Source organism: Puma concolor, chromosome B1 (assembly GCF_028749965.1).
Source record: "Puma concolor isolate L17-30 chromosome B1, mPumCon1.1.hap2, whole genome shotgun sequence".
NCBI lineage: Eukaryota > Metazoa > Chordata > Mammalia > Carnivora > Felidae > Puma > Puma concolor.
The window spans coordinates 195,941,396-195,961,264 of record NC_141670.1 but is presented as its reverse complement, the minus strand read 5'-3'; the positions used below and the strand labels follow the sequence as shown (position 1 = coordinate 195,961,264).

The window sequence follows — 19,869 nt, the reverse complement described above, 5'->3', positions numbered from 1 at the left end:
CAGTAGTGGGTAGAGGTGCTGAGTTTGAACCCAGGTTTCATTACTGATGCCACTTGAGTTAAGGGATGAGGCTTGAGTGGAGCTTTTGAAGAGGGCTGAGCAGGCATTTGTCAAACTTGTCAAGTAGAGGTAGGGCACCCTCCCTCTCCTTCTCCCCCCAGCCCACAGAGAGCATTGCTTATGGGCAGGTGCAGAGGTAGGCAGCCGGCCTTCACACTTTCCAGGAGAGGGTGTGGCTAAATTGTAAAGTGCAAGGTTGAACAAGGCAGCTGGTGGAGAAGCATAAGGATATATTGTGTTTTTCCGGGGCCTGCAGAGAAAGCTTAAGGAGGCCGCTTCTTCCTGCAACTGCAAAGCGTGGTCCTTGTCTGCTCAGGAGTCTGGAAGTGAGCGGCGGCGGTAGTCGTAGAGGCCTTTCAAGTCCTTGAAATCCTTATTGGTCCTGCCGGCCAAGGGACTTTGGAGGAGGGGGTGGGGGTGGGAAAGGAAGCCGTGCGAGATAAAGGGGAGGTGCATTTTCAGAACCGGGCTAGCTCCGTCCTCGCTTTCGGACCGGCCGCGGGTGGTCTCTCCTGCAACTTCGCGAGCGGACCCCACGGCGGACCCCATGGCCGACCACAGGTTCAGGCCCGTGTCCGGGGAGAAACCCTGCTGCGACATTTCCAAGAAAGCCCAGATCTGTCTCTGCGTGGTTTTCGGTCTCCTGGTGGTGGTGATCATCGCGGTGGTGGTGGGGATCGTGATGTGGCGCCAGCCGCCCCAGCACCGGGAGTGGAAGGGGGCGGGCACCACCGCCCATTTTTACGAGATAATCCTCGGACGGTGCTACACCTACACCCAAATCGTGCGACCCGAGCTGGGGTGAGTCGGTGTCCGGTGGCGCGCGGCGGGGCACCGCGCGCGAAAACAAAGCATCTTCTATTCCGGGTCAGCGGAGAGCCCGCCGGCCAGTGCCGGCTGGGGAGCGCTGGCCTTGACGTTCCGCGCCGCTCGCGGGAGCGCCTGGCGTTGGCACCTGCGCGCGCGGGCGGGCGGGGAGCGCGCGGTTCGGCGGCCGAACCCTGGGCGCAGACGCCCGCCTTCTGGGCTAGGTGCGCGGCGCCGGCGGGGCCCAGCTCCGCGCTCGCCGCCGCGCTGCAGGCGCGCAACTGGTGGGCGCGGAGGATCGCGGGCACTCTCTGCTTTGCAGGGGACTTCTGTGCGCGGGCTCTGGCCCCGGACAGTTACCGGTGACACCTGCCTGGTTAGGAGGCTTCTGGAGCCTGCAGGGGTGTGTGTGTGTGTGTGTGTGTGTGTGTGTGTGGCGGGGGGAGCGGGAGGGGAGGGGGGAGGATGGCATCAGAGGGGCCAGACCACTACAGTGAGTTTTATTCACGAATATAAAACAGCACTTATTGCGCCCCCAGGGATAAATGGGACAGAGAGCTCAGTGACAAAATTAAACCAAAACACTAACTTTGGAACGTGAGATAAAACTTACACTGTCAGGTGCATCGGTTCGACGCATCGGTACCCACCCTGAAAACACCACCCACTTCAGTCTGCGGAACCTTTCCAGAGGGTTCCTCTTTCCTCCTCCCACCTAATCACTCCCAGAGGGAACCGCTTTCTTGACTTTCATTCCCAGGGTTTGGTTTCACCCACAGAACTGATTTTTGAAGTTGTGCATGAAGTAGAACCAGCCGGAAGTAAAAAGCTACTTCTCAGGCTGCCGAAGGCGGGCACCGGGAGCCACAATTTCTGTTGGGAGTGTGGGATCGCGCAATGAATTCCGCCTGCGAACCACCGGCAGCCCCGGGAGCCGAGCGGTAAAATCCGCACCCCAACCCCCACCCCGCCAGCCTCCCCGCGCGCTTTCCGCCCCTCGATTCTTGCACATTTTTTCCAGGCCAACGATTGCCGATTGCCGGGGTCGGTCCCGTGAGTGTTTTGCTTCCCAGTAATTAAATAGTTAATTGAGAAATCAGAAGTTGAAGCGTTTCCCTTAGGCTACACTTAAAGTGTTGATAAAATCAAGCGCTATCTATTCTGACTTGGTAATGATCGACGCGGACGTTTAAGTTTCATCTTCATGTAACAGTTTTAAGATTTCTGTTGTTGTTCAATGTAAATTCACGCTATTGGTTAGATTATCACCACCGGGTAGCAAGCCCGAGGCTCCGTAGGGACCACGTGACTTTTTTAATGTTTGTCAGGGCGCCGGGTCAATATTAAACACACACACGCAGACACTATGTAAATGGGTTAATAATTCATACGGTACCACGTGCTTGTCACTTAAGAAATATGAAATCACCGAGTCCCGTAACAACTAACTGTGTGAGGCACTTGACTGCGCCCCCATTTTAGAAACGAAAAAATTGAAATAGAGAGTTTGAGTCAATTGCCCAAAATTTGGATCCAGAAACTGAGCTCACCCCCTGTGCTGTGTTGCCTATGTATGTCCTGTACGTAGAGTGACCACAGAATTTACTATGTCTGGGACATTTTGAAGACAAAGGGGATGCTGTTACTAATTATGCTGAGTCCATAGACTTATACCAGAACGTATGGTCCCTTTATCCTCGGAGAGTTTAAGGACACAACTTCGGGAATCACACTGGCTGGGGTTTAAATCTCGGCTCTGTCAGTCACAGTGTAGTTTTGCACAAGATACTTTCTCTGGGCTGCAATGATCTCAGAATGGAGAATGGAATGATGTGGAAATTCTTCCACATGTGGAAATTCTGAGGATTAGGAGGAATAATCCTGATACATACAAAGTGTTAATGCTATTGTTTTTGGAAAGGCAGTATCACAGTCACCTTTTAACAATAATAAATAGAGATCAAGGCCAACATGAAAATGGATACCTAGTATTAAAGCTATTTAAATTACAATTCAGTGTATCTGTACCTCCATGTTGTTTCCTTTTTTTTTTTAAGTTCATTTATTTTGACAGAAAGAGAGTACAAGCAGGGAAGGGGCAGAGAGAGAAGGAGAGACAGAATCCCAAGCAGATTTCGCACTGTCAGCACAGAGCCGGGTGGCAGGCTTGAACTCCCAAACCCCAAACCCTGGGATGAGATCAAGAGTTGGAAGCTTAACCACTGAACCACCAGGTGCCCCAAATTTATGTTGTTTCTAATTTTTTGTTTTACTGTTATTTTTTAAAAAATTAAACACATGGCCCTGGAGATCTTTCCGTGTTAGCACAGGTAGATTTACCTCATTATTAAAAAAAACAAAATTTTTTTTTTAGTGTTTATTTTGTTTTTGAGAGAGAGAGAGAGCATGCATAGGGGAAGGGCAGAGAGAGAGGGAGACACAGAATCTGAAGTAGGCTCTGAGCCATCAGCAGAGAGATCATTACCTAAGCTGAAGTAGGACACTTAACCCACTGAGCCACCCAGGTGCCCCTGATTTATCTCATTCTATGGGTAGAGGTAACTATTTCGGTCCACAAAAATTCGTTTCCAATTTTCTTTTTTTAATCTTAAAAATATTTTTATTTATTTTTGAGAGAGAGAGAGACAGAGAGAGAACGAGAACGAGTGGGGGAGGGGCAGAGAGAGAGGGAGACACAGAATCTGAAGCAGGCTCCGGGCTCTGAGCTGTCAGCACAGAGCCCGATGCAGGGCTCGACCCCAAGAACCGTGAGATCATGATCTAAGCCAAAGTCAGACACTTAACCAACTGAGCCTTCCAGGCACCCCAAAGAAATTGAATTTTTAATTTAAAAACTACCAAGAAAGAAATCTCCAAGCCCAAGTGGTTTTAGTGTAGAATTCTTCCAGATATTTAAAGAAGAATGAAAACCTATCCTACACAATTTCTTTCAGACATAGAAGAGGAAGAAATAATTCCCAATTTTTTTTATAAAGCTAGTATTGCCCAAACCAGACAAAAACATAAAAATAAAAAATGAGAAAAGAAAGAAAAGAAAACCTCAGATCAATATTCTTCATAAATACAGACACAAAAATTCTGTTTTTTAAAAAAATTTTTTGACATTTATTTATTTTTGAGAGACAGAGAGAGTCAGAGTGCAAGCAGGGGAGGGGCAGACAGGGAGGGAGACACAGAATCCAAAGCAGGTTCTAGGCTCTGAGCTGTCAGCACAGAGCCCGATGCAGGGCTTGAACTCACAAACTGTGAGATCATGACTTGAGCTGAAGTCTGATGCTTAACCAGTTGCCCCTATTTATTTCTTCTTACGGGCATTCTTTATATATTGTAGATCATGTATGTAGTATTTTCTTTCTCTCTGCTTGTTGTCCTTGGAACACTTATAACTTCTGTTGCTCCCCTGACTCTTGAGACTTTAACTTCAAGGTTATGACTCTGGTCACTAATCTTCTTTCTATGTTGTTGAAAGTCTGGCATGCTATTTCCCGTGTAGTCATACTTCTCAGCATCAGAAATCTTTACCCTGATGAATTCTGAGATCATTCCTGAGATCCTCTTTTCCTATCCACTCCTTGCTGGGTCACTGTTTCCTGCTTTGGTCTTTTATACTGGGCCAGAACTTCACTTTATGTCAATTATTCAACCTTGTAATTCCATTTTGACCTGGTATTTCTAGTTCTTCTTACCTCTGTAGGTCTTTATTATAACTACGTGTTAATATACACAAATTTGACATGTTACGTGATCCCAGGCAAAACAAAACCAGTATCAAAAACAATGTATATGACAATCGTAACTATATAAAACTGAATGTAAATGGAAGAAAGGCAGTGAAATACGGTACTGCTGGGCTAAGGGAATTGTTAACGGCTGATTCTTATTATTCCGCCACTGATTTTAGGCCTTTAGTAAGTTTCTTGTAGATTTCTTTCCTTATTATTCTTCAGTTTCAAATGGTCTGCAATTGGCATCTTGCTTATCTGTGACTACATAATAAACGACTCCAAAACTTAGTGATCTAAAGCATAAAGCATTTCATTATTTTACATGACTCTTGGATCAACTGGGCTTAACTACGTGTTTCTTCTGCTCCTTGTGATGTTGGCTGGGACTGGAGTAATTTGGGGGCTCAACTAAGTTGACATATCCAAGATACAGGGGACATCACTCACATGAGGGACACCATGGAGGGGTCTGCTGAAAGGCTGGCATTACCGGGGATGCTGGAAAGGTGGACCATCACAATGTCTCTCTGCTGTCTCAGAGTCTGGGAGTCCCAGCCCTGATGTTTTGACCCTGTGAACATGTTTTACTGGCAGCCCCTGGAAGTGATTACTGCCTCATCACCATTTCTTGGTTTGATATTCTTTTACCGGGAAAGACTAGGAATGAAAAGCAGCTTTATTTTCCAACCCAGCAAATCCTGACTTGGAAATGTTTGCCCTTGATTCTGTCTAAAAATGAATCTGTACCTTATCGTGTGCGGTGAGAAGAAATGAGGCGCACCTCTGACATTCTGCCTGGAAATCTCCTTAGGCAAATTCCTAAGTTCCTCAAGTATTTCTATTACTGCGGACGACAGTGTTACCACAACCATCTAACATGGGTCAACTTTTTCTTAGGCTCCGGTGACAGTTTCCTTCCTGTGTGTCCAGCCTTTAGGAACAGTCCCCTTAAGGTCTTTCTGTCTTTCTTTTTTCTTTTTAAAGTTTTATTTACTTAAGCAATCTCCACACCCAAGGTGAGGCTTAAACTCAGAACCCTGAGATCAACAGCCCTACACTCCTCTGAGCCAGCCGGGTGCCCCTCCCTGAGGTCTGTCTTACCCCAGCCTGCCACTCACTCCCAATGCTGGTGCCACGCTGCCTCTCCAGGGAGAGGAAGAGAGTGAGAGAGAGGTGAGGAGGGGCAGGGATGGGGGGAGAGGAGATGTTTATTTTAAGGCATTAGCTCCCACGATTGTGGCAACTGACAAGTCCAAAATCTGAAGGGGGTGCAGACAGGCTAGAGACCTAGGGAAGAGTTGATGTTGCAGCTTGGGTCCGAAGGTTTATTTGCTGGCAGAATTCTCTTTTTCTTGGGGGAGGTCAGTCTTTTTCTTAAGGCTTCAGCTAATTGAATGGGGCCCATCCACATTATGGAGGGCAATCAGCTTTACTTAGAGTCCATCCATTTAAGTGTGACATCCACATGTGTGTGACCAAATATCTCGGTCAAGTGTACACAGAGAATGAGCCATCATGCTCATGTGTCAGGGTTCTGTTACAAAGCACCTCACTTCCGGGTTCCACTTTCTGTTTTGGTTACCTATTGCCGATAAACTACCCTAAACTGTAATGACATAAAATGACAATCACTTACTATCTTTCATGATGCTGCGTGTTGGCTAGCATCAGTTGGATGATCTGCTTCAATGAAGTCATCTGGGGGGTTGAGTCGACTGGAATGCCCCAGACATTGTACTTGTGTGGTGGTGCTGTGGTGCATGGGCAGAGCGGGGATGGCCAGGGCTCTTTTTCTCTGTGTCATTTCAGGGCGTCTCCTCCTCACAGCCCCCCGCACATGACCTCACCATGGTGCAGCTACGTGTCTTCAGAGTTCCTCAGCTCTTTCCAGGGGAGCCTGGGTCTAGACCCCTAACTAGCACAGCGTCTCTTCCACTACATTCTTCGGGTTAAAACGGTCACCAGGGCAATGAGAAAGAATAAAATACGGCCCTTTGTAGCAACGTGGGTGGAACTGGAGGGTGTTATGCTAAGTGAAATAAGTCATACAGAGAAAGACAGATACCATATGGTTTCACTCTTATGTGGATCCTGAGAAACTTGGCAGAAACCCATGGGGGGGAGGGGAAGGAAAAAAAAAAAGAGGTTAGAGTGGGAGAGAGCCAAAGCATGAGACTCTTGAAAACTGAGAACAAACTGAGGGTTGATGGGGGGTGGGAGGGAGGGGAGGGTGGGTGATAGGTATTGAAGAGGGCATCTTTTGGGATGAGCACTGGGTGTTGTATGGAAACCAATTTGACAATAAATTTCATATATTAAAAAAAAAATAAAAAAATAAAATGGTCACCAGGCCTGTCCAGGTTCAAGAGGAGAGAAAACAAGCTCTACTCTGTGATGAGAAGAGTAACAAAAATTTTGTGGACAGCTTTAGTCCTTCCTGTATCTTTATGTTAGCTTTTAAATTTTTTAAAACACTTTAAAAATTTATTTATTTATTTATGTATTTATTTATGTATTTATTTATTCATTTATTTATTTTTGAGAGAGAGCAAGAGGGAGAGAGAGAGAAAGACCTCAAGTGTGGGAGGGGCAAAGGGAGAGGGAGGGACAGAATCCCAAGCATGGAGCCCAACGTAGCCTGGTCCCAGGACCATGAGATCATGACCCGAGCAGAAATCAAGAGTCAGATGCTTAACCAATGGAGCTACCCAGGGATCCCTTTATGTTAGTTTTAAAATTTTTATTTCTTTCTTGTCTTTTTTGTTCTTCTGTGACATCGATTGCTCTTTATACATTATTACCTTTTATTAACTAGATTTAACAATGATAAAAAATGATACATGCCTCCTGGAATATAAGCTCATTGAATCTAGGGGCTTTTTGTTGAGTGGTATATATTTATGACCTAAAATAGTGCCTGCAATACAGTAAGCAAAAATAGTTAGTTGAATTAAATGAACAGTATACAAGCCAGTATATTATGAATAATAAAAACAAACAGAGCTATCATAAATATACCTCCTCAACAAACTTCCATACCATTGCTCCCAAATCCCCATCAATCTCTATTTTGGGCTAATAGAGCATTGATGTTTCTTTTATATAATAGCTTCTCAGTATTTCTTTGTAGGTCTTTGGACTTTATCTTCTTTATATGTTCCTTTTCCTTCATTTTCCTTTTCCAAAATCTCTTACCCCCATACAAGTCACTTTCTGTCAGTCTTTTAGTGTGGGTAGGCAAGTATTGAAACTTGTCCCTGCTTGTCAAGATGGAACTTCCTTAAGTTAAACCAGGGGCAGAACATTCCTGAACAGGTGACCCCTGGTTCTGCTGTCTCAAGGTCACACCCAGGAGCTGCATTATGACCTAAGATGGCCCTGGGCACGAGACCTAAGAGACGTGTGGCCAAGACTCACCAGAGTGTTATCAGGTGCTTAGTGTTGACAATTTGGAAATATTGGTACTGTGGGAGACTGTCACCTGTCCGGGCAATAGTCAGGAGCCAGGGAATGTGGGTGGAGGGTGGAGCAGAGTCTGCAGGTGGAAATGGAGAGCCAGCACCCAGGGAGAGATGGGCCTCCAGGGAGGTAGCCAGAGGTGTAGTTCAGTTCCAGGAATCTTACTGCCTTGGAGAAAACCAGCCCTCCCCATGAATTTAAGGCATTGATGATAGCTGCTGGCTGTTCAGGAACAGGAGAGGGCCTTCTTCTGATAGTTCCCTTCTTCCCTGCCCCATACAAGCTGGGGTTCCTGAGGGAAGATACTGTTTTACTCACCCCTGCATCCTCTTTTGTCCAGCACATTGCTTGTCACATTATAGTCCCTTGGTAGATGCCTGCTAAGGTGAACTCAGTGAAGTCCTCATCATGCTTGTTGAAACATAGACATACACAGTATTTAGAGACTTAATCAGAGAACATTCTTCACCCATCTTAACTTGCTTTCTGATGATCACAGAAAGATCATCTGCCCTGTGCCTGCATTGACTATTATTTCTGATTCCTTTTTCTTCATTTCACAATTTCTTTTTGTTTCTCCTTCCTCTTCAAAATTTCTAGCAAGATTTCTCAGGGACCAATTCTTCATTTTCACTTCCCCATGACTCCCATTTGAATGACTACAGCATTTTATTAACTTCTACTCAGTGAAATTTATGAGTCCACAATGTACAGAATACAAATTCCTACAAACACATAATAAAGACGCACGGTGCGCCTGATGCTGGGGCTCCTGCGGGGGGAAGTGGGGTTCAGAGAGGAAGAAAACACCAGTCCTGCTGTCCAGGGTCCTGAGGGGAGGTCTGGGAGGACTGAGGGGAGGTCTGGGAGGACTGGCCTGGAGACAGTGCTGCAGGGCAGTGTGATCTGTAATGGCACATGGGTGTGTACGTGGATGAGAGCGGCTCCTTGGAGGGAGGGGTGGTTTCTGTGCTCTAAGCCCTTTGCTAGATTCTGTAGGGGTAAGAGGTACTCAAGTACCTGTCAAACAAGAAAATATGTGAATTGCTCTGAGCCAAGTGCCTGCACCATGCCACAGAGTTTCAGAAATGAGCACCATCCACCTGGTGGACCAGAGTTGGGAAAGACTTCATGAAAAAAGTCACGTATGAGGTCTTACTTTTACCATAGAATTTCAGCAAAGGGTGTTCTGAAGAGTGTGTGTTAACCTGTTGACTGAACCTGGGAGACAGATAAGATGGTACTCTTGGAGGAAGACTGGCCAATGGATGGACCAAAACTCTTTAAAGGCTGTAGGACCTTGGCAGGACCCCACTGGTGAGAGGGTGTGAACCCCATGTTGGCCCACCCACAACCTGGACCCTCTCAGTGTGTGAGAGAATGAGCGTGAGTGTATTTGCACAGGACAGAATTCTAGCATGTTTTCCCTGTGGGTGATGGGATGACCACCAGCTCAGCGTCTGTATTCCCAGCTAGACCCTGAACATCATTAGAGCAGAATGAAGTTCATGGCCTCACATTCACCTGTGTGTCCTCAATGCTTAGTTCTATCATGATTATCAGGCTTCCTTTAACTCCATTTTTCATTCTGGGGCTCTGAAACAGAGACCAGTAGCCAGAGTCTTAGATGCACCTGACTGAACATGGAGGGCAAAATAGGGAAAGTGAAATTGGTTTCCAAAGTGTAGGCCTGGGTGCTGCCGTGATTACAAATGTGGAAGTTGGGCCACAGAGCTGAGTTATCTCTGGAAGGAAGGGTGGAGTACACATGCAAACAAAGTGTGTTTAGAACTTTCAGACTTGAGCTGCTACCAGGACACCTGAGAAAATGTAGCTCTGGGGTAGAATCTTCCAGAAGGGGAGCCTGCTTGAAAGTCTTGGGAACACATCAGATGGCTGAGTAAGGAAGGATAGAGGTAAGGGAAGAGGGAAAAGGAGAGACATTACTTCTGTGATTTGCTTCAGAAGTTCCTAGAAAGGTCACGAGTGCTCACTGCTGACATCCAGTCCGTGCTTCTTGTTCTGGTGTTATTATTAACAGCTGAGGGAAGTGGCAGTATTCCTGCTGGAGAAAACTTGTTCTGTATCGCAGTGGACACTCATGACTTGTCTGCGTCCTCCTTTTGTCTTTGGAAAGAAAGCCCTTGAAAAACAGTTGCAGAAGTCCATTTAGAAATTTTGAACAGAGAAAGATTGGGAGTCAATGTTTATGGGCTGTCTACAATGTACTCAGAAATTTATATATATATTTTAATTTATCTTATTTTTTTTATTTTTATGTATTTATTTTATTATTTTTTGCTTCTATTTTTTAATTTAAATTTTCTTGAAATTTAAATTAAAAAATTTTTTATTTATTTTTGAGAGGGAGAGAGCAAGCGTGGGAGAGGGGCCAGAAACAGGGAGAGGAAGACACAGAATCTGAAGCAGGCTCCAGGCTCTGAGCTGTCAGCACAGAGCCTGATGCAGGGCTCGAACTCATGAACTGTGAGATCATGACCTGAGCCAAAGTTGTATGCTTAACCAACTGAGCCATCTGAGAGCCCCTAGAATATTATTTTTTAAGTTATTTATTTATTTATTTATTTATTTATTTATTTATTTATTTTTGAGAGAAAGCATGAGTGAGGGAGGAGCAGAGAGAGAGAGAGAATCCTAAGCAGGCTCCACACTGTCATTATGGAGCCCAATTTGGGGATTGAACCCACGAACTGTGAGATCATGACTTGAGTTGAAGTTAGACACTTAACCGACTGAGTCACCCACATGCCTCTATTTAAATTTTAGTTAATTAACATACAGTGCAATATTGGTTTCAGGACTAGACTTCAGTGATGAATCACTTACATACAACATCCAGTGCTCATCACAACAAATGCCTTCCTTAGAGCTTATCACCCATCTAGCCCATCTGCCACCCATCTCCCTCTGTCACCCATAGTTTGTTCTCTACCATTAAGGATCTCTTGTGCTTTGTTTCCCGCTCTTCTCTTCCACCCACTTCTCATATATTTGTCTGTTTTATTTCTTAAATTCCAAGTATGAGTGAAATCATATGGTACTTGTCTTTCTCCAATTGACTTATTGTGCTTAGCATAATACATTCTAGCTCCCTCCACATCATTGCAAATGGCAAGATTTCATTCTTTTTGATGGCTGAGTAATATTCCGTTATGTATATATTCATATATATATGTATAAAACATATTCTTTTTTAAAAAAATAATTCATTGTCAAGTTAGCTAACTTACAGTGTATACAGTATAGTCTTGGCATTAGGAGTAGATTCCCATGATTCATCCCTTACATACAACACCTAGTGCTCATCCAAACAAGTGCCCTCCTCAATGCCCATCTCCCATTTTCCCTGCCTTCCCAACCCCCACCCCCATCAACCCTCAGTTTGTTCTCTGTATTTAAGAGTTATGGTTTGCTTCCCTCTCTGTAACTTATTTTTCCTTCCCTTCCCCTATGGTCTTCTGTTAAGTTTCTCAAATTTCACATATGAGTGAAAACATATGATATCTGTCTTTCTCTGACTGACTTATTTCACTTAGCATAATACCCTCCAGTTTCATCCACGTTGTTGCAAATGGCGAGATTTCATTCTTTTTCATCACTGAGTAGTATTCCATTGTATATATATACCACTTCTTTATCCGTGCATCAGTTGATGAACATCTGGGCTCTTTCCATAATTTGGCTATTGTTGATAGTGCTGTTATAAACATTTGGGTACAAATGGGGTACAGCACTCCTGTATCCTTTGGATAAATTCCTAGTGGTGGTATTGCTAGCTTGTAGGGTAATTCTATTTTTAATTTTTTGAGGAACCTCCACATTGTTTTCCAGAGTGGCTGCACCAGATTGCATTCCCACCAACAGTGCAAGAGGGTTCCCCTTTCTCCACATCCTCGCCAGCATCTGTTGTTTCCTGAATTGTTAATTTTAGCCATTCTGACAGGTGTGAGTTGGTATTTCAGTGTGGTTTTGATTTGTATTTCCCTGATGCTGAGTGATGTTGAGCATCTTTTCATGTGCCTGTTGACTATCTGCATGTCTTCTTTGGAAAAGTGTCTGCTCATGTCTTCTGCCCATTTCTTCACTGGTTTGTTTGTTTTTCAGGTGTTGAGTTTAGTAAATTCCTTATAGATTTTGGATACTAATCCTTTATCTGATATGTCATTGTAAATATCTTTTCCCATTCCGTTGGTTGTCTTTTAGTTTTGTTCATTGTTTCCTTTGCTGTACAGAAGCTTTTTATTTTGATGAGGTCCCAGTAGTTCATTTTTGCTTTTGTTTCCCTTGCCTTCAGAGACATGTTAAATGAGAAGTTGCTTCGGCCAAGGTCAAACAAATTGTTGCCTGTTTTCTGCTCTAGGATTTTGATGGTTTCCTCTCTCACATTTAGGTCTTTTCATCCACTTTGAATTTCTTTTTGTGTATGGTGTAAGAATGTGGTCCAGTTTCATTCTTCTGCATGTCGCTGTCCAGTTCTCCCAGCACCATTTGCTAAAGAGACTGTCTTTTTTCCATTGGCTACTCTTTCCTGCTTTGTCGAAGATTAGTTGACTATACATTTGTGGGTCCAATTCTGGGTTCTGTATTCTATTCCGTTGGTCTATGTATCTGTTTTTGTGCCAATACCATACTGTCTTGATGATTACAGCTTTGTAATACAGCTTGAAGTCTGGGATTGTGATGCCTCCAGCTTTCTTTTTCAGCATTACTTTGGCTATTCAGGGTTTTTTTTGTGGTTCCATACAAATTTTAGGATTGTTTGTTCTAGCTCTGTGAAGAATGCTGGTGCTATTTTCATTGGGATTGCATTAAATGTGTAGATTGCTTTCAGTAGTATCGACATTTTAACAATATTTGTTCTTCCTATCCAGGAGTGTGGAATGTTTTTCCATTTTTTTGTGTCTTCTTCAATTTCTTTCATAAGCTTCCTATAGTTTTCAGCATACAGGTCTTCTACTTCTTTGGTTAGGTTTATTTCTAGGTATTTTATGGTTCTTGGTACAATTGTAAATAGGATCAATTCCTTGGTATCTCTTTCTGTTACTCCATTATTGGTGTATAGAAATGCAACTGATTTCTGGACATTGATTTTATATCCTGCGACTTTGCTGAATTCATGTATCATTCTAGAAGCGTTTTGGTGAAGTCTTTTGGGTTTTTCATGTAGAGTATCATGTCATCTGTGAAAAGTGAAAGTTTGACTTCTTTGCCAATTTCAATGCCTTTTATTTCATTTTGTTGTCTGATTGCTGAGGCTAGAGCTTCCAACACTATGTTAACAACAGTGGTGAGAGTGGACATCCCCGTCTTGTTCCTTATCTCAGGGGGAAAGCTCTCAGTTTTTCCACATTGAGGGTAATATTAGCTGTGGGCTGTTCATATATGGCTTTTATGATGTTAAGATATAGTGCTTCTCTCCTGGCTTTCTTGAGGGTTTTTATTAAGAAAGGATGCTGTACTTTGTCAAGTGATTTTTCTGTGTCTATTGATAGCATCATATGGTTCTTACTCTTTATTCTATTAATGTGATGTATCGCATTGATTGATTTGTGAATATTGAACCAGCCTTGCATCTCAGGAGTGGATCCCACTTGATCATGGTGAATAATTTTTTTTATATACTGTTGAACTCGATTTGCTGGTATCTTGTTGAGAATTCGTTAGGGATATTGGTCTGTAATTCTCCTTTTTAGTGAGGTCTTTGGTTTGGGAATGAAGGTAATGCTGGCTTCATAAAATGAGTCTGGAAGCCTTCCTTCAGTTTCTATTTTTTGGAATAGCTTGAGAAGAATAGGTATTAACTGTGCTTTAAATGTCTGGTAAATTCCCCTGAGAAACCATCTGGCTTAGGACTCTTATTTGTTGGGAGATTTTTGATAACTCATTCAATTTCTTTGCTGGTTATGGGTCAGCTCAAATTTTCTATTTCTTCCTGTTTGAGTTTTGGTAGTGTGTGTGTGTGTCTAGGAATTTGTCCATTTCTTCCAGATTGTCCAGTTTGTTGACATATAATTTTTCACAGTATTCTTTAATAATTGTTCATATTTCTGTGGTGCTGGTTTTGATCTCTCCTCTTTCATTCATGATTTTATCTATTTGGGTCCTCCCTTCTTTTTGAGAAGTCTGGCTAGGAGTTTATCAATTTTGTTTATTCTTTCAAAAAATCAGCTCTTAGATTCATTGATTTGTTCTACTGTTTTTTTTTTTTTTTGTATTCTATATTGTTTATTTCTGTTCTAATCTTTACTATTTCTCTTCTTCTGCTGGCTTTGGGCTTTCTTTGCTGCTGTGTTTCTAGTTCTTTTAGGTATGTGGTAGGGTTCTGTATTTGGGATCTTTCTTGTGTCATGAGATAGGCCTGGATTGCAATGTATTTTCCTCTTAGAACTGCCTTTGATGCATCCCGAAAGGTTTGGACTGTTGTGTTTTCATTTTCATTTGATTCCACATATTATTGAATTTCTTCTTTAATTTCTTGGTTGACTCATTCATTCTTTAGTAAGATGTTCTTTAACCTCCATGTATATGGAGGCTTTGTAAATTTTTTCTTGTGGTTGATTTCAAGTTTCATAACGTTGTGATCTGAAAATATTAATGGTATTTGTTGAGGGCTGTTTTGTGACCAAGTATGTGGTCTATTTTGGAGAATGTTCCATGTGCACTTGAGAAGAATGTGTATTCTGCTACTTTTGGATGAAAAATTCTGAATATATCTGTTAAGTCTATCTGGTCCAGTATGTCATTCAAGGCCACTGTTTCCTTATTGATTTTCTGCCTATGTGATCTGTCCATTGCTATAAGTGGAGTATTAAAGTCACCTACAATTACCGTATTTTTATCAGCGAGATTGTTTATGTTTATGATTAATTGATTTATGTATTTGGGTGATTTCATGTTGGGGGTGTAAACATTTACAATTGTTAGCTCTTCTTGATGGATAGACACTATAATTATTATATAATGCCCTTCTTCATCTCTTGTTACAGTCTTTGGTTTAAAATCTAGTTTGTCTGATATAAATATGGCTACTCCAGCTTCTTTTGACATCCAGTAGCATGATAGATGGTCTCCATCCCCTCACTTTCAATCTGCAGGTGTCCTCATGTCTAAAATGAGTCTCTTGTAGGCAGCATATAGATGGATCTTGTTTTCTTTTCTTTTCTTTCTTTCTTTCTTTTTTTTTTTTTTTTTTATCATTCTGATACCCTAGTCTTTTGATTGGAGCATTTAGTCCATTTACATTCAGAATGATTATTGAAAGATATGGATTTAGTATCATTGTGTTCTCTGTAGGTTTCATGCTTGTGGTGATGCTTCTGGTCCTTTGTAGTCTTTTCTGCTTCCCACTCACAGAGTTCCCCTTAGGATCTCCTACGGGGCTGATTTAGTGGTCATAACCTCCTTTAGTTTTTGTTTGTCTGGGAAAGACTTTATCTTTCCTTTTATTCTGAATGACAGCCTTGCTGGATAAAGGATTCTTGGCTGCATATTTTTCCTATTAAGCACATTGGATATTTCCTGCCACTCCCTTCTGGCCCACCAAATTTCAGTGGATGATAGGTCTGCTGTAAATCTTGTGTGTCTATGCTTGTAGGTTAAAGCCCGTTTGTCCCTAGCTGCTTTCAGCATTCTTTCTTTATCTTATGTTTTGACAGTTTCACTACAATATGTCCTTGTGTTGACCTGTTTTTGTTGATTTTGTAGGGTGTTTTCTGTGCCTCCTGGACTTGGATGTCTGCTTTCTTCCCCAGATTAGGGAAATTGTCAGCTATAATTTGTTCAAATAAGCCTTCTGCCCCTTTCTTTCCCTTTTCTTCTTCTGGAACTCCTATGATATGGATATTATTTCACTTCATTGAGTCACTTAGGTTTCTAATTCTCCCCTAGTGGTCTAGTAATTTCCAATCCATCTTTTTTTTCAGCTTCATAATTTTTCATAATTTTATCTTCTCTTTCACCTATTCTCTCTTCTGCTTCTTCCATCCTTGCTGTCACTGCATCTAGTTTATTTTGCATCTCATTTACAGCATTTCTTAATTCATCGTGACTATTTCTTAGGTCCTTAATCTCTACAGCGATAGAGTCTCTGCTGTCTTCTATGCTTTTTTCAAGCCCAGCTATTAGTCTTGTGACTATTATTCTAAATCCTTGATCAGATAAATTGTTCATATCTGTGTTGAGCAATTCTCTGGCTGTTATTTCTTCCTGGAATTTCTTTTGGGAATTCTTCCACTTCATCACTTTGGCTAGTTTTCTGTCTTCTATGTGTTTTAATAGCTTGTTATATGTCCTGCACCTGCAAATACTACTATATTAAAAAGGGGTCATACACTGTCCAGAGCCTGGCACTTTAGGAAATGTTTTTAGAGTGTGTTGTGTGCACTCTGTTGCATTTTTTGTTGGTTTATCTCACTGCTCGTAGTGGTGGATTGGTCCAGGTGTGTTTTGACTTGTTCATTAAAGTAACCCTGGAAAAAAGGAAAAAAGGAGGGGAAGGAAGAAGCCTTATCTTATACAAAGAGAGAAATGACAGGGGCAGAAAAAAAAAAAAAGATCAGGCAGAGAATCAAAGAAACTATAGGGCTTAATCCAGAGAGAGAGAAAGAGAGGAAAATAAAGAAGAAGGAGATACAGAAAAGGTGTAAAGAGGATAGAATAAAAGTGCCTGATTAAACAAAGAAACACCGGAACAGAGAAAGAAAGACAGAAGACGAAACAATAACAACAAAAAAACAGACAGACCTACAAAACCACAGGACAGTTGTCTGTTGGTGCCTTGGAACTGGTGGCTGTGCTGGTCTGGAGGAGGGGCCCTCTGGTTCCGTCAGTGTCAATCTCACTCTGGTCGATAAGCAGTTAGCAGACCTGCAGGGGCAGGGTTTGGTGTAAGTGGTCCCACCTCCACTGGAGGCTGTTGTCCTGCTCCCTGAAGTCCCACCTTGTTGGTGATGGGAAGAAAAATGGTGACAGTCTCTCCTCCCTGGACTGAGTGTCTCAAACCATGCTGCTCAGGCAGCCTTCACAGAGTAGCCCAGGCAGGCTGGCTCACCCTGCTCCACAGTCTCCTGCAGCTCCTAGGTGCTTTGCTTGGATTCAGACCCCTATGTCTTAAGGTATCCTCCCCAGCCCGTGTCTAGGGTAGTGCCACTCTGCCCAGCTGACAAAGGGCCTCTGGCTGGTGCCTGCGGGGTCTTTTGTCCATGTGTGGGCAATAAACCCTCTTCCCACAATACTCAAGGGAGGGACTGCTCTCTCCCAGTGTGTCCTTGAGATCACTGCAGAGCCTGTGGCCGGCTCCCCTCCCACTCAGGTGCACACACACAGCCAGCTCTGGTCTGGAACAAGTTGTGCACCCCTGAAAACCCTGACCTTTAGCTCCTAAGCCTGTTTGCAAGGTAGAAACTGGCTCTGTCCGTATTTTTCGTCCCCCCATCCGTGGTCCAGAGAGGTTTTCTCTTGTCCAAATACAATCCCACACTTACACAGCCTCTCTTTCTCTTCCATTTTTCTCTCCACTAAAGGGGATACTCCCCTCCATGCCTATGCTGCTCCTTTTATCTCTCCCGATACACAAACACACAACTCTGTCCTGCCAACCTGTGTCTGTACGTCTGTGGGGATGTTTCTGTCACTCTGGAGCCTGGATTCCTGGTGTTCCAACTGTTCTGGCCTCAATACTGCTGTGTTTGAGGGATGAGGGAAATTGCAATCTTCCTACTTCTCCGCCAGCTTGACTCACTGCTTATACCACATCTTTATCCATTCATCAGTCGATGAACATTTGGGCTCTCTCCCTAGTTTGGCTCTTGTTGATAAAGCCGCTATAAACATCGAGGTGCATGTGCTCCTTCGAATCTGTATTTTTGTATCCTTTGGGTAAATACCTAATAGTGCAATTGCTGGGTCATATTGTAGTTCTATTTTTAGTTTCTTGAGGAATTTCCATACTGTTCTCCAGAATAGCTGCACCAGTTCACATTCCCTGGGTCTTTTGTCCTTGTGGGGGCAATACACCCTCTTCCCACGATACTCAAGGAAGGGACTGCTCTCTCCCAGGGTGCCCCTGAGATCACTGCAGAGCCTGTGGCGGCCCCCCTCCCGCTCAGGTGCGAAAGTTGGTTCTTTTTAAACTTTATCAGAATCGTGTCAGAAAAGTCTCGGGATGCACATCCTGTGGTTGGGGAAATGGAGCCTGAGAAAGGTTAAATAATTTGGCTTACTCTACAGTCAGAACAGGCTGGGTAGTTTGTGGGTCCCAGTGCAAAATGAAAACGCAAGGCTCATTGTTCAAAAAGCCAGAGAAAGCTCTTACTTTCTTCTGAGGTCTTGTCACATGGGTCATATGGTTTTTACTTGCTATTTAATGTTGAGATCCTTGGACACTGGGATTCTTGCAGGGACAAAGCTGACCCTCCTAGGTACCTGGGGCCACACTCTACAATTCACCTGATCCTTAGCCTCCTGCACTCATGCTCCTGCGGGGGGTGGAGGGTGGCAGCTGGAGAACCTTCCCTCCCTTGGGAGGTGAGAAAACAGTAAGAGGTCTGAACAAAGCTTCAAGCCCCTGGTTCAGGCTTCAGTTGCCCATTGGCCTTCTCCTACAAGACACAAAGCAATGACAAAATTATGGAGAATTTCTAGACAGCAACTGCAGAGCATTAAACTCCAAGTGTGGGAACTTTCTGAATCCAGGGCCCCATGTGATTGCTTTGGTCAGATGCCCACGAAGTCGGTTTTGTAGTTAGTACATGGCAGGGTGGGGATTGAAAGTTGTCTTCTTTCCATACTTGGGATCATCAGACCCACCAGACTGATGGAAAAACTGAGACATGGAATGATTCTTCTAAGGACCAGGGCTGGTAAGTGGGAGAGCTGGTTTTTGAACTAACTGCACAGCCTGCAGCCATTGTATCCTACAACTTGCAAAAGACTGTGTTCTCAGCACATCTCAGGGCCTGAGGCAGCCCATTCCTAACATAGGAGCATTTGTGTAGTCTCCCGATGGAGGCATCTGTTATTTTGTCTGTCTCAAAGGTGAGTCATGAGGCCGCAGTGTGAGGTCCTTGGACTCCCCCTTTTAGGGAAGCAAGGTCCCAGAGCCCAGAGCATTGTCGTACTGTACTTACGGATATCTGCAGGTAAAGCAGCAGAATGCCGTGTCCTGCCTGGTGGCCAGAACATTTTCTTTGTGGCTTATCTCTCCTCTTGAACCACCACCTCTTAGAGCTGGGTCAGGAAAGATGGTAGTGTATGCTCTGCTCTCCTAATCCTGTGCCTGTGGAAGACACTGCTGAGTGATCCCGGCACACCGGGTGAGCCTGGCCCAGCGTCAAAACTGTCTACACAGCGTGCCACATAGATGCCTACAGTTGGCTGGAGTTGGCCGGAAAGATACATTCCAAGAGATCTATTCATCATTCTGTGTCAGAATTGTGTTGCTTGTCAGCCTAAGTAGGTCAGTGTAAAGTCTTATTTATCCCACCTGGAAAAAGCCACCATCATCCCATCTGTTTTCAGTCCTAGGTGCTTAAGTTCAAGAGTGACTAACAAGTTAGTTGATCCTGAAGTGGGGGCAGCAGGAGAAGAAGCTGGATAAAGAAGTTTGAGGGCCTGGGGCTGCTTGGCTTGAAGAAATCTGATGTGACAGAGTATGGGTGACCTGGGGATCTCTTTTGGTTGAAGAATAGTCTCAATGCCAAGGGATCAGGCGTGTGTTGTGTTGCTCTCTCTGTAAGGCAGAATCAGAGCCTCAAATAGCAAAAAGTCAAGAATAACA

General features: G+C 43.6%; 1 protein-coding gene across 2 annotated transcripts in view; it reads left to right on the top strand.

Annotated features, from left to right (window-relative positions):
* The first annotated feature begins 472 nt into the window (after positions 1-472).
* Positions 473-19,869, top strand: part of CD38 (CD38 molecule) — a 56,776-nt gene continuing 37,379 nt past the window's right edge. The window contains exon 1 of one of the 2 annotated variants that reach the window (XM_086705401.1): positions 473-861. In XM_086705401.1, coding sequence (XP_086561527.1) covers positions 608-861 — 254 coding nt within the window. In that variant the 5' untranslated portion in view covers positions 473-607. The remainder of the gene's footprint in view (positions 862-19,869) is intronic. The other variant, XM_025922327.2, reaches the window with a different exon arrangement.